At 54.6% G+C, this 13,839-nt stretch overlaps 1 protein-coding gene across 5 annotated transcripts in view; it reads right to left on the bottom strand.

The window, feature by feature from the left end:
• Positions 1-10,703: 10,703 nt before the first annotated feature.
• The window catches only part of ZBTB40 (zinc finger and BTB domain containing 40), a 42,942-nt gene continuing 39,806 nt past the window's right edge, over positions 10,704-13,839 (bottom strand). For 4 of the 5 annotated variants that reach the window (XM_064470041.1, XM_064470043.1, XM_064470045.1 and 1 more), the window contains one exon: positions 10,704-13,829. In XM_064470041.1, coding sequence (XP_064326111.1) covers positions 13,638-13,829 — 192 coding nt within the window. In that variant the 3' untranslated portion in view covers positions 10,704-13,637. The remainder of the gene's footprint in view (positions 13,830-13,839) is intronic. The other variant, XR_010375785.1, reaches the window with a different exon arrangement.

Below are 13,839 nucleotides of genomic sequence, written 5' to 3'. Positions count from 1 at the left end.
TCACAGGAGGTTTCTCGGACCCCTGAGCAAAGCCCCCGCGGACACTAGTGCAGATGAAGCTGCTGAGCAAGATCAAACATAAACCATTCCCCAGGCTCCCCCCCGCCTCCCCCAGCTGCCCAGATAATCCCCGACTGAAAGGGAACCTGAACCCTGAGTGGTTTTGTGCAACGGGGACGGAGCTGAGCCCCCAAACCCTCTTTGTGCTGGGGTAAGGGTCACGGTGCCCTACATCCCCACGCCGTCCCATCCCGCCGGCACCAGCCGGGAAGATGAGCTCCGGAGCTGTTACCACTCGGAGCTTCAATCTGGCATAAACCAAACTTTTTGTTTAAAGTAGTAGGTTGTGGGGTTTTTTTTTTAGAAAAAAAAAAAGCAGCATATGTCTTTGATCTTGAATAAAGCTTTTATCACAGAGCTTTCAGTCCCGGTGAGCAAAGGGGATTATCTTTCTCTCGCACAAAAGTTCACCTCCCGGTGCAGGTCACGGGAGGAAGATTTCGCTGGAGTGGGAGGCGCTTCCTCCGGGGCATTCACCCCAGGTCCAGCAGGCAGCCGCTCCCAGGGAAATCTTTTGATGAGCTAACCTACTGCCTCGAACCCTTTCAGATGCAAAGGGAAGAGAAAAAAACAAACCCTCCGAAAGAAAGAAGCGGGTGTAAACTCCCTGACAATTGCTGCCAGCCTCATTTAGCAGGAGAGACCTCAGCCCAGCATCCCCCCTGCTACCCCAGCAAACAGCCAGGACTCAAAGAAGTCACCTGAGGCTGTGTCCTGACCCAAACCCCAGCCTGTATGCAGCCAGAGCTTGGCCTGCATTTAGTCTTGCACAGGGTACGGTCTGGACCTGGCCGCTGGCTGTTCCCTTGAAGCTGCTCCCCATACAGGGCAGGCTGGAGCCAGGAGGGTCATCTCTTTCTCCATCAGTAGGTTAATGCAAAAGGTGCTTGCTGTCCACACCACGGGTAGTTGTTCTCATCACCGATGCGCCGGGCAGCCTCCTGCCTTCACCTCCCCTGCCCCTACATCAGGCAGGCAGTGCCATACAACGGGGTTTATCACCAGAGCCTGGAAGCTGCCGCCCGCTCCCAGGGTCCAGCAAGAGGTGGGGCAGGAGGCAGCACCTCCAGTGCTCCGCAGCCTGCCCCAGGAGGACACGGGGGCACGGAGGGCTCCGGAGGTGCAGCGCCCGCCTCCGCTCTCCTGCAACAGCCGTGGCCGCAGCCGGGAGGGAGGAAGGGTGCAGGGGGGTAGTGCCAAGCTCCCTGATCCCGGGACATTAATTGAAGTGACAAATACGCCTTGACATCAATTATGTTGCTTTCCTGTTCATCCAAGAAGTAATTAAGTGAAGCAATTAGGTAAACTTACCAAGTGAGGTTTGCAGCACCCTAAGCAAACAGCTAATTGGGCTGTGAAGGGAGTGGGGATGAAAGGGGACGGGGATGGCACACCCAAAGGGGTCCTGGGGGTCCCCAGCGGCTGAGGCTGCCACAGCCATCAGTTCAAGGGGCAGATCCTATGACAGGAACGTCTGAAGTGAAACATCCCTCCTCTCCCTCGTACCTCTGGAACAGCCTGCGTGTGGGGCAGGTCGCGATCCCGCCCTCGCTGTCCCTCCCGCTTGGCTCAGGATGCGGGCAGGAGGAAAAGGCACAGCCACAGGGGTCTCCTAAGAGCAGAGGTAAGAAATAAAGCAATCGATGGGGAACCCCACCGTGTACAAGAGATTCAGACAAACAGGTTTCAAAGTGTTTGCTGATAATAGCAGGTGAGGCAGAGGATGGAGACGGCTGCTCGGTGATGCTTGATTCCCTGCAGGGACAGCAAAGACACGACTGCGTCTCACTCCCAGCCTCCTACACCAGAGGAGCAAGAGAAAGGTTTGGGACGGTCTGCTGGGCCAGAGGGTCATAGGGCAGTGTCCAACAGGGAGGTGGGACAGCGGCATGGAGAGGCGTGCTGTGCTGGGAGTCCCCCCGGCCCAGAAATGCTCCTGCAAGCCCCCTGATCCCAGGACCTATCACATTAGAAGAGACTTAAAACTCTGCAAAAGCCGCCTGGAGAAGAATGACAGAGGGTCAGAGCAGCCAAGCCACGCGCCAGCCTCCTGTCGTGTGTGGAGATGGATGGGGGGACAAGCCACGCGCCAGCCTCCTGTCGTGTGTGGAGATGGATGCCGTCCCCCAAGGGCCAGCGCCGCCGCCTCGAGCAACAGGTGCTTCCATGACTGCGTTACGGTCACTTTTCAAAGACTTTTGAAGATTTTCTTCTTCACAGTGCATTTAGCCCATTTTCCTATCTTTCAAGCCAATGAAATACTGAATTTTCAGATTTAATTTCCAGATTTAATTTCCAGATTTCAGCACAATCCATGGCATGAGCCGCTTTTAAAGTTTGCTAAGGTACCGAATCAAAATGCAACACTATAAATCATTAATGCACCCCTGTGTCGCAATGAAGCTGGAATATTTTAATCACTGAATAATGAAGTCAATACTCACAAATCTCAGCTGTCATTAAAAGATCCGCATGCCTCTGTGTGCCCAGCAGGAGAGGAAATCTTGTAAGTGGACTGGATTTACCCACTGGAGGTGCAGCCAGGAGTACCGCAGCAGCGGTGGGACATGAAGGGCTAGTTTTTGCAGTTATTTTGTGCTCGGCAGTGAGTCAGCATCCTTTGTGGTACTTCTCTGTAAGCAGTGTGATGGCTAAAAGAAATAAAGTCAGGCTAACCCGCTGCACGGCTCCTGGGCAGGAATAACGGTGACCTGAGCGCATGACAGCTTGGACGAGCAAGGGCTTTTCAAAGTGAACGCTACCAGGTTGCTTGCCTTGGTACCACGAGAGCTTTCTGCAGCCTCTCTGAGGGTAGACTGGAGCTAGCGCAGAGCGGGAACGTCCCGCATACGAGGGCAGACACCATCCTAGAGCTGGAGAGACCCTGGGGACAGCAGCGTGGAGAAAACCAGAAAGGTCAGATCTGGAAGACGGTGAACAGAAGGGAGAAGGGCAAAGTTAAAACAACTCTGCAAATGCTGGGACGTGCCTGCAGGCAGCAAGAGCCGCTGTGTCCCCGGCACAGATGGAGCAGGTGGCGCGGAGCCGCGGCAGCAGCGCCGGGGGGAGGGTGGTCAGCCCTGCCCCCCTGAAAGGGGGACAAGCATCAAGCATTACCGAATAAGATCAGCTTCTGCAAGGAAAGGAAACCCCTGGAAGGACAGCATCAGGCTGGCAAACAGCCACGGCCAGCACGGAGGCTGGACACAGAGAGAGGTGCTGATGTCTCTGCCTGACCCCCTTGGGCGTTCACCATGATGCTCACTTGTGTGGTCCCACTGCTCTTTGGACCTACCTTGTGGTGTCTTTCACTTTGACAACAAGGCCAAGGCCCCAGAACCCCCACACCGGCAGGACGGAGCCGCCATCCAGGCAGATGTCCAGGTACGCATGGGAACTGCAAGGTCACACCAGCATCACTGGGACGAGAGAGCCGTGTAGTCCAGGGACCCAACATTTTGGCACCTCCAGAGGTGGGTCCAAACCACATTCACAGCAATATACAGCTGGTGGGACCTATGGGAAGTAGAAAACGTCAGCAACTTCCCCTTCATTTCTTCACACAGGTAGGAAGAGCTGTAACAGTGCTGTCATGGGGCTGTGGGCACCAAGCTGCCAAATGGTCACCTGAACCACAGGAAACCTCCCTGGCTCTGGAAAAAGCAGATCAAAGTACCCGCACCAATCTTTCTGGATCCACAGCGTAACTGGGAGTCAGATATTCTTCCCCCAGGAGCCAAGTGAGACAAATTGTCCACCTCAAGTTGTGAGGCAAGTTGTCCGGCTCCATCCTGTCTTGGCACTAGGATTGCACTGAAGCCCACACCAAAGGTCTCTCGGGTTTCATCCATTTTTTTTCTCTAGCAGGAAAATGGATACAGCACTCCTGAGTTTGAAGTTTGAAGCCTGATGCTGCTCTGTGCTGCAGTAGGGAAGCCCAGCCAAAGCCACAGACTCAATCCTTGGCAGAAAAATTGGCAAGATCTGCAAAAAAAAAAAAATGCCATCGCAGAATCGCAGAGTAGTTGAGGTTAGGCAGGATCCATGGAGATCATCTAGTTCAACCCGCCCCCCCAGCTCAAATCTGTTCTGTGCCTTTTTCCTCCCAACATCACAAAGCACTTGGAGATGCCATGTCAGTGCAGATGGTTCACGCTGCAGGGTTTAACAGCACGCAGGGGCACAGGAAGATGCTCAGCCAGCATCCTTCTATGGATGACCATCAACAGTGCCCATCAGACACGACTTCTATTTCGCTGTCTCTGAAGTTGTGATTTCACAGGTGGCATATCCTGGAGTAGATATGACCAGAGCTGGTCCCCTGGACATCAGGGGCCTGGAGCAAGTCCTGCCAACCGGCCCCTAAATTCCTTTCAACCTGGACAACGCTCACAGGCTTTGCAGCACTGCTCCAGGGTTTGGCCGATACACACACACATCCACGGCAACGTGGATGACCAAAGCATTTACTTAAAAGCTGAGGGGGCTGCAGTGCTCCGAAGGGATTCCTTTCCCCTTCGGGCTGCTGCAGAAGTGTTTGTGTGGGTGGCAGAGGATTTTCACCTTTGGAGCAGGAGACCAGACCCTCTGCAAAGAGGACCCTGAGCGAGCTGCACCAGCGTGGCAAATCCCGTTTCCTCATCGATTTTCTTGAAGGATGCTCTGGAGGAAGCTGGGTGTAGGTATTCATGTGAGCAAGGGATATTAGAGACTCGTGCAGTGAGATTATAACTGAGAACTGAAGGTCGTTCTCTCCTAAACTCCTCTTTTCAGGCATTAACAACTTTAAAAAAAAAGGAATTCTTTGTGCTGGAGATGGCTCAGGCTTCATCACAGACAAAAGGGTTTTTCTGGGAAAACTGAGACAAAATCTCCATGGATGTGTTCTGCATTATCTGAGCTTAAAAAAAAAAAAAAATAGCGGGGGTAAAGAACTCCCTGGTAATACTGTTTGTCATAATCCTCTTGTTCCATCATCCTGCCCAGCAACAGCCACTGCTCCTCCTCCGAGACGAGGTGCCGATGCAGCCTCGTGCGAGCACCCCGTTCCCCCCGCGCCGATCCTCGCTGGAGCCATCGAGAGCAGAGCGGGTGGGTGGACCAGGGCACCTGTGCCTGCAGCGGGGGGCCCTTCTAGACCATCCCGTGGGCAGGCAGCTGGAGGACTCTGACCCCCCCGCTACCCCCCGCTGCCTCCAGGGGAGTTTCCAGGCTGGTTCCCCCACGCCCAGCACCAACGGGGCTCCGGCGATGCCAGACGAGGCAGGAGGTGCTCGGTCCCAGCAGACAATTCTTTTGGCCCCACTTGCACAGGGCCGGGAGGGGAAACCTGGTTGAGGTCTGCCCCCCACGCAGCCCTGCGTACAGAGCGTGGAGGAAGACCCGCAAAGAGATCCCCGAAGGCAGGGAGGGACACGGCATGGCGGGCAACCCACCGATGAGCAGACACCTGCCCCACACAAACGAGCCCAGAGGATGGGGATGGCTCCCTGCAGTGCAGGGAGGGAGACCCCCCTGGCCCTCATCACAGGGACCTCAAGCCAAACAGCTTCTGCAGGTTAAACTGCCAGGCTCCAGCCCCAAGGGCTTGTTTGGGGTCTCCAGAGCACCAGCAGTGCGGTTTTCCCCCAGCACGCCACCCGCCAGCCCCGCAGCATGGTGCGGTGGGCTCAGGGAGGGCGAAGGACCGAGCCAGCAGACGTGCTCGGGGGGATCAGGGAGCTCTGGAGATGCCAATATCTGAGCCTTAAGGGCCCAGCCAGCATCCCCAAGGGTCAGGCAGGTCCTACAGCCCCTGCTGGAGCCCACCAGCAGCTAAGGGCTCTGTACATCCCCCTAACCTGCAGCCACTGATCCCAGATGCCTTCAGACTCTTTCGGCTTTCCATCATGGGAGACAGCCTGACTGCTTTCACGTTTAAACCAACACCAATTAGTCCCCGCTCAAATTACAGGTCTGAGTAATCTCCCCCCAGCCCAGGGAAGGGGGTTGCTCCTGACAGGAGACCTCTCCCTGTGAGTACCTGCCACGAGCACAGCCAGGAACGGGCTTGTGACACAGAAAAAGGGAATTGTGTTCGATCACTTTGGCAAGGTGAGCTCCCAGCTCCCCAGAAGGGAACGGGGAGCTCGGGGTCGCTGCCGGGGCTCCGGAGCTTTGGCAGGGGGAAGCAGGCAGGCTGCAGAGGCAGGGATGTGGCCATCGGCAGCCGCCAGGCGGTCCCAGGGCTGCATCCAAGGGCACGCAGCTGCACGGGGACGTGGCTGGCACACGGACGAGTGCAGGGACCCTGGTCACCCTGTTGCTCCCAGAGCCACCCCAGATGCTCAAAATAATCTCTCAGGCGTTTGCAATTCTCCGCCAAGTGCTGAATCATCCTTCTGCAATGTTTGCATTAGGTATGCAAGAGCGGTAGAGGCTTTTACAGTGAGGAACGGGAAGCGGGGGGCAGGTACCAACCACAAGCAACAAGAAGTATCGGCCATAAGACCCTCTCCGTGCTACCTGCTCTGCTGGCCCTCCTAAGACTCAGTGGAGGAGGGCAGAGCCTGCCAAAGCTTGGCAGTCACCTGTGCGTATCCCAGACGGACACAGGCAGGGGAGTCTGGACACACAGCAGGGCTCGTGGTTTGGTTTTTTCAGCGTGGAAGTAAGCCACTGAGAACCCCCAGAGTCCTACCTGTCCTCGTCCTCCACTAGAGCTGCAGGCAGACCCAAACCCAACCATGCAAAGCTCCTGGGATCCCATCACCCACCCCAGGGCCCCACCAGCTGCCTCAGCTCCAGGTCAGCTGTACCAGCAATAACCCGAGCTGGCACGTCACATGAACAGCAATGCCTCACCTCAGAAAAAGGAAAGCCCTCTCCTACCACTGGGAAATGGATGAATAGAAGTTTATTTATTTAGACTTTCAATAAAACTTTGACAGTATCCTGCGCTGGGGGATTTAAAATCTTGCAACCTACCCTGGTTACGCACAAGGACACCAGAACTTTTGTGTGTTTAATAGATCTACTGAGATGTGGCAGATAGCAGAGGATTATCTGGGTTAGTCGATGAGAGAGGCTGTAGGGAGCTGCAGAGGGAATTCACTGCTAACAGAGACCAGTTTCGCTGCAAGGGAAATGTAGTGTTGATAAATGGAAGTTCACACACGCCATAGGGATCATCTGACCTACTCCAGCATATCGCCAAATTCACTGTCATCTGTAACCACGCTGGAAAAAGCCCTGCGTGTCACCGGACAGCTCAGTAACAGCAGCTATTAAATGCTCAGAGGCAAAAGACACAACTTAAGGCTTGAAGTGCAATGGGCTAAACAAATACAATATTATTATGGCATTAAGTATCACCTGACAGGGTGGCCCTGCTCTAAACGCTGTCTCAGTTGTAGCCTCCGGGCTGTAACAAGTGAAAGCAACACAAGTTGGATAAAGGGAACCACCCATGTTTGTAATTGCCAAGTGGTCCTTGCAGCCCTCCCACCCGCCTTCCACCCAGCACAGAGCCTTCCCTGCAACTCCTGCCGAAGGCCAGAACAGGAGTTATTTACCAGCAGCTGGAGACTTTTCAGCAGTGCATCCACATGTAGTCTCTACAGACAGCAACGCCCTGCATGTGGCTCAGCTCACAGCAAGTGTACGTCGAGATGCACCATCTCCATGGCATGAGCTTCGGGGAAGACGACAAAGCCCAGGGGAAGGTGGGTGGAGGGCTGGGGTGGGGTGGACCCGCAGGGAAACCTTGTCCAGGCGAGGGACAGCAGAGTGGAGGGATGCGGGTGGATGGCAATGACTGGAGCTCAACCCTTCCCTACTGAAGTGCTGGCCCAGAAAGCCAACACCATGGAGTAGGTGGCATATGGCCTTGGCCTCCTTGGGCAGAGAAAGTCAGATTTGCATGCCAGGGAAAGCCATCATCATGCCCATTAGCAGGTTCAGCACAGCTGGAGGGGCACGGATTATCTCCACAGGCAGTCTGAAACCTGAGGCAGGGCTCTGCTCACCTTAGCACAGCCAAGAGCAGGAGAGCAAACTCCATCTCCAGCAGGAAGCCTCTAGTGGCTAGACGACCTGTGGGCTGAGAAAATTTTGCACGGCACCAACCTCGATCTAATCTATCTGGACAGACCCATTTGTTGGCAGCTAGCTTGTGCTCCAAGCGAAGATGTGCACAACAGACCCCTCCTGGCCAGCTCTCCCCATCTGCAAGCGGCTCTGGGGCAGTGGGAGAAGTTCTGGGAGGCAGAGAACGCAAGCAGACAGCCTGCCCAGACCAGGCTTCCCATATGCTGCAGGGCTCTAAGTATCCCTGATGAAGGAAATATCAGCCAGAAAACTTGACCTTGAGCTCCCCAGGAACAAGACAGGGATCGACTGCTCCCGTTAGAAGTGAAAAGGTCGCTGTCTGGCCTGCCCTCAATGCTGGGCATCTCAAGGGTGTCCAAGCGGGGAAGGGAAATAAGACAAATCCACGCATTTGTGCTCTCCACAGATGGACTCTTGCTAGCGTTGATGACCTTCAGCATTTTGCCTTTGCAAAACGTACGGAGACGGGAGCAAACAGAGTCCGCTGGCGTAGGGGGATGAAGGCTGCCACCAGGTCATTCCTCCGCCACGCCGGGCAATTAGAGCTCCTGCACTCTCGTGCAATAAGGCAGATTTTCCAGCCCTTGACTTGTGCCGGTAGTTGTTGCCTGCACAGCCTTCAGTTTGTCACTTACTTGTCATACGCTGCTGTGTGAGCAGCTGTACGGGAATGACATCTAGTCACAGCAATGCTCAGAGCAGGGGGCAGCAGTAAACACCTCCCAACTCCTGCCAAAGTAGCTACGAAAGCCCCCAAACATCGCTCGCGGCTCCGCGCGCCTCGTTACGGCCAGCAGACCGCAGGATGCTCAGACAGCCTGACCGCAGCCCCCTCCTCTCCCCGCCCAGCCAGCATCGCCTCTTCCAGGTACGCAGCCTGACATTTCGCGACGCTAAGACGCGCACCGCTCGACCGCGCCTGCAGGCCAGGCAATTTGGATCCCCGCTGCTCCTTATTGCTCCTCCAGCCTCTGTCTCGCCTGCGTGTTTTGCTGGCAAGGGCCTTCTGCTTCCTTGCAGGTCACAGAAACAGGTGCTACGGTCTGACCCATGGGTGCTTCCCAGCCCCGCTCCCGGCTGTAGGCGAGCGCTATATATAGCAAGTTAACAGCAGGTGCCACATGGCAACCACGTGTCTCGTATTAAATGGACTAAGAGCTTCACTTTATCAGGTTTGCTTAAATGTGATTAGAAACCTGGGCAGATTTCCTGCCTTGAGCGATCACAAATGGTGCAGGGAAGGCAAAGCGAGAGCTTCTGCTTGCGCTCTTATCGTATGTGAAAGGCCGGCTGGAGACACGATAAAAGGAATTACTGTTTTAATGCAGGAAATTAGGAACCGTGGTGACTTACTGCAACGAGGCGCCATACGGCTGACTGTTCTGGGGGATCAGACGCATTAACCGATGCCGGAGAGGCAGCCAAGCCCCCTCCATCGGGCAGCCTGCTCCTCCCCATTACAAAAGGTTATTGAGCCCATCTCCCAGGGAAGCACCTCGGCTCTCACCGTCTGCAGCACGCCACCGATATTCGGGAGAGGCAATTCCCTCTGGCTGCTGAAGCATCTCGTCTCTGCCCTGCGAAACGCTGCTCGTCCAGCCTTCGCTGAGCACGTTGAAAACGTCGTTTCCTTTTTCCAGTGCTTGAACGTGCTGGGGCCGTGCCCGCAGCCTGCCAGACCGATAACAAAATCTGCCAAGGCATCAGCATCAGCCGGGGCGCTGGGGCTGCCGGGGTCTGCCCGACTCGCACAGAGGGTTTTCAGACTGCTAGTACCTGCTCTCCTCCTCCTCTCCTCCTGGAGAGGCTTCAAACAATGCCTGAGCCCTCACCACATCCACCCCTCGCTCCTGGGCAAGGCAGCATCATCTTTGCACTTAACCACACATGGGCTGAATTTAAAAAGAAAACAAAAAACAAAACGGGAAAAAACAAACAAAACAAACAAACCCCCCAAAACAAACCACACACACAAAAAAACACCCAAAACCAAAAAAACCCAACCAACCATTCCCCAAAACCAAAGCCCACATCACAGAATTTGCATATACTATGTTAAATTAACACCTTGGGGCTGCAAAATTACACTTTGCATTGGGAAGTGCCGAGCGAGGGCTCCTCACAGCTCTTGCTGTAACCAGCGGCACCCCGTCTTTTTCCAAAGGATCCTTCAGTGAACAGGCCAGGCTTAGCCCTGCACCCTAAATGCACCAATTAATGATTTATAGATCAGTTAATGCGTGGAGATACATAGTCCTCCGTGGGACGTTACTCCCCAGGCCTGCCTTACAGGCACTCTGCCCTTTTTCCAAAAGCCTCTGGCACCTGCAACAGGACCCCGTGAAGGGGAGGGCGGTCCCGTGCCCCAGCCCGATCTGCAATAGCCCCTCCGCTCCCTTGCGGAGGATGGCGCCGAGGGGAAGAGGGGCACAGGACCCCACACAACCCAGTGCGTATCCCGCACCGGGGAACAGACCTGCAAAAATCACGTTTTCAGAATTAAGGATTTTTCCCCTTCAAATCAATTGCTTTACACGACAATGTGCGGCTACATCTTTCATTTTCAATGTTTTATTTTTACAGAGGGAAAAAAGAATATGCAGCGTAACAAGAAATCACTAGTGATCAGCTCCTTCAGCGCTGTGCACGCCAGACCAGGATATGCCCGGGAAATGCATCTTCCTTCCGGGTAGGACATAGGTGCTGCTAACACGGCAATTCCCTCTGACGTGCACATTTCACCCACCAAGAAGGAACAGGAACGGGGGGATCTGAGTTATTACCTCCTCATAATGGTACGGGAGATGCTTGACAGGCTGTGTACAGATGCAGAGCTCTCACTGGGTGTATACCGCTGGCAGGACTCTGCTGAGGATACCTCTATGCAGGCTCTTGCAGGGCACGAAGGCAGGAGAGATGGCCCTAAACAGGAGACGTGAGCCTGAACGGCACCTGATGTGTGATCTACACCATCCCCCTTCAGCTGTGACAACACTTGGTCAACAGGGACCAAATGGATCAGAGCCGAAATGCATCATTTGCATGCTCTTCCCTAGCTAAGCTCCCTCTGCCTTATGAGAGGGTTATAAATAGGCAACTTCTCCCCAGATCCTGCTAAACCTTTACTCTGTCTCACGAGTTCTTCAGGAACAGAGGGAGATCAGCTTCATCTAGGGCTCCTGCAGATATTGGCTCCCAAATGAAGGCTAGGACATCTGCAAAGCACCGCCTGGACAATTCATCCCCTACCCCAGAGTGCTCACACAGCCTGAGCAGGATTTCCACAGCTCCCAGCCCCCCCAAAGCCAGAAAAGGGGGAACAGGTTCCATCTCCACCAGCCCGTGGGACCAAATCCACCGCTTACTTCCCAACACATCTGCTCTGAGACCATCAAGATGTACTTGCTTGTTCTGTCACTATCCCTGCGCTCAGCCTAAGCACCATGCACCGCTCCTCTGTGTCCAGGCAGGCGCGGGATGGTCTCCAGCAGTTCCCCCTCTGCCCTCCTCCTGGCCGCGAGGGATCCCAGGCTTTTTTGCTGCTCCACCTCAGTAACGGATGTACTTTACTCTCTCCACAGGTGGCCACAGCCCAGTTTCAGGCTCTTCTTTAAGCGGCGATATCCAGGGTTTGGAGGTGTCCTGTCCAGGGCTTGGAATTGTCCTTCAGCTTGGCAGCGGCTCAAGGGCTCTCCACGCTTGCCAGCCCAGAAGCAAAACCTGGGAAGGCTAAGAGGAGCTTCGGCAAAGCTGCAGAGGCACCTGGCCATTAGCTCTGATCCTCAAGATCTTGAGCACCATCTCCTGGTCATTCCTGGATTCAGTGCCAACTTAACCTCATGCTTCCTCCATTCACCGTCACCACAAAGCCTGGGGGGACAAACTGCATGCAACCGAGGAAGGGGAAGCTGGGAGCGCTTCAGTACGTGCGACACCTCAACAGGATCACACACTTGCTGCCACACACACACAAGAAAAGCCACGCAGAACATTAGCTCCACGAAGCCCCTCTCCTGGGGGCACCCATTGCTGTTCCCTTCTTCTCTCCAGGTTGTGTCAGGAGTGGCACGTCCTGTGCAACCACTTCTGCCTGGTGGCTGCGAGCAGCCAGCACAAGATGCTGCTGGAAACCTCCCATCTGTTCCATCTCCTGCACTCCCGTGGCTCTGGGCAGCATGATAAAGCAGGCACCGCTCACCGCAGGGTCTCAGGCTGCGAGATGCGTCGGGGATCACCGCTCCGCATGTAAATATCGCAGCGGCAGAGTTCAACCCTTTGGCATGAGGGAAAGGAAGATAAATGCTACCAGTCCCCTCGGAGCCACAGGAACCCTGCATCTATCTAACTGCACTTCATAATGGATTCAGCAAACCATTAATTATCAGATTATATTTTAGGAAACCACAGATAAAAAAGCTTTATGAAATTTAGCCTTAAAGGGGCCAGTGTGCTGCAATGAAGCTGTTGTGTCGTGCTGGTACCGGAGAAGCAAACTTTACGTCAGGTATCTGAAGGCAGCGTACAAAGCAGTGCCCCGTGTGCCACGGGGAACGGCTTCGTGCAGTCACAGCAGCAACTGCACGCTCAGACAGAAATACCTTCGTTCGTGCCAATCCACCGATACCAGTACCAAGGGGCCCTGGCATGCAGGCACAGCTCCTTCTCCTTTCTCAGAGGCAGCAGCTTCAGCATGTCCTCGGTGAATTGAGGGGTGGGAGATCTCACGGCTCTTTGCTCATCAAGAGGATGGGGATGCCCAGAACTGCCTGTGACTCTTCTTCGTAGTGGACAGCCACAGCAAAACCATGGATGGGAACAGACCTGTGCTACACAAGGTATTACCTAAACAGCTCCAAAGCCATTTAGCACAACTCCCAAGAAGCCTCTGCTCAAGCAGAGAGGCTCAAATGTCAGCTCTGCGCTGGAGGACTTTTCTAGCTGGCACACCAGGCAGCACAATGGCACAGGGGAGAGCAAGAGAAGAAACAAAGCAGCCCTTACTCACCCTGCAGAGTAGCAGATATCTGCAAGCACATCAGTAATTCAGCCATAAAAATCTCCACCCCAGATTCTCAGGACAGCTTTTCCTTTGGTTTCACACACCCATACCACCCCAGCTCTGCCCTGCACTAGTCTCCAACCCCTCCCACTGTTCACAGCAGAGGATGAACACACGTGAACACACCCAATTCCCATCTTTTCCTCTGCTTCTTTATTTCTCTTGAGCCAGCAGGGATGCGTGGTCCAGCTCACCCGAGCTGGCAGCTGCCGACTGCAGGGAAACTTCCCAGGCCCTTGTGAACACCTACAAACCTCTCCTGTCCTTGGCCACGCCGTGCTTGCTGCATGCCATTTCTTTTGCAGCATGACATACCTGGGTTGCTTTCCCAACAAAAGCCTGAATCTCCCTGCTAGAGCAGCACGATGAGGTACAGCTCCTGAGTCAGTCCAGCGGATACCAGGTGCCACGTGTGGGCTGCTGCTCCCTCTCACTCGGTTTCTTCACAAATCAGAGTGACTTTGTCGTCAAACAAGTCCTCCATGGTCACTGCCACCAGCTCGGAGCCAGCTTGGCTCACCTGGGATTCGGGCAATGTAACAAAGACTTGGGAGCCAGCGAGTTGGGCCTCATCAAAAGATATGATGTGCTCTGCTCCTCCTTGCTCTGATGTCTGAATCACCTGCGTGGAA

This window comes from Phalacrocorax carbo, chromosome 20 (genome assembly GCF_963921805.1).
Source record: "Phalacrocorax carbo chromosome 20, bPhaCar2.1, whole genome shotgun sequence".
NCBI lineage: Eukaryota > Metazoa > Chordata > Aves > Suliformes > Phalacrocoracidae > Phalacrocorax > Phalacrocorax carbo.
This window is presented reverse-complemented; position numbering and strand designations above follow the sequence as displayed.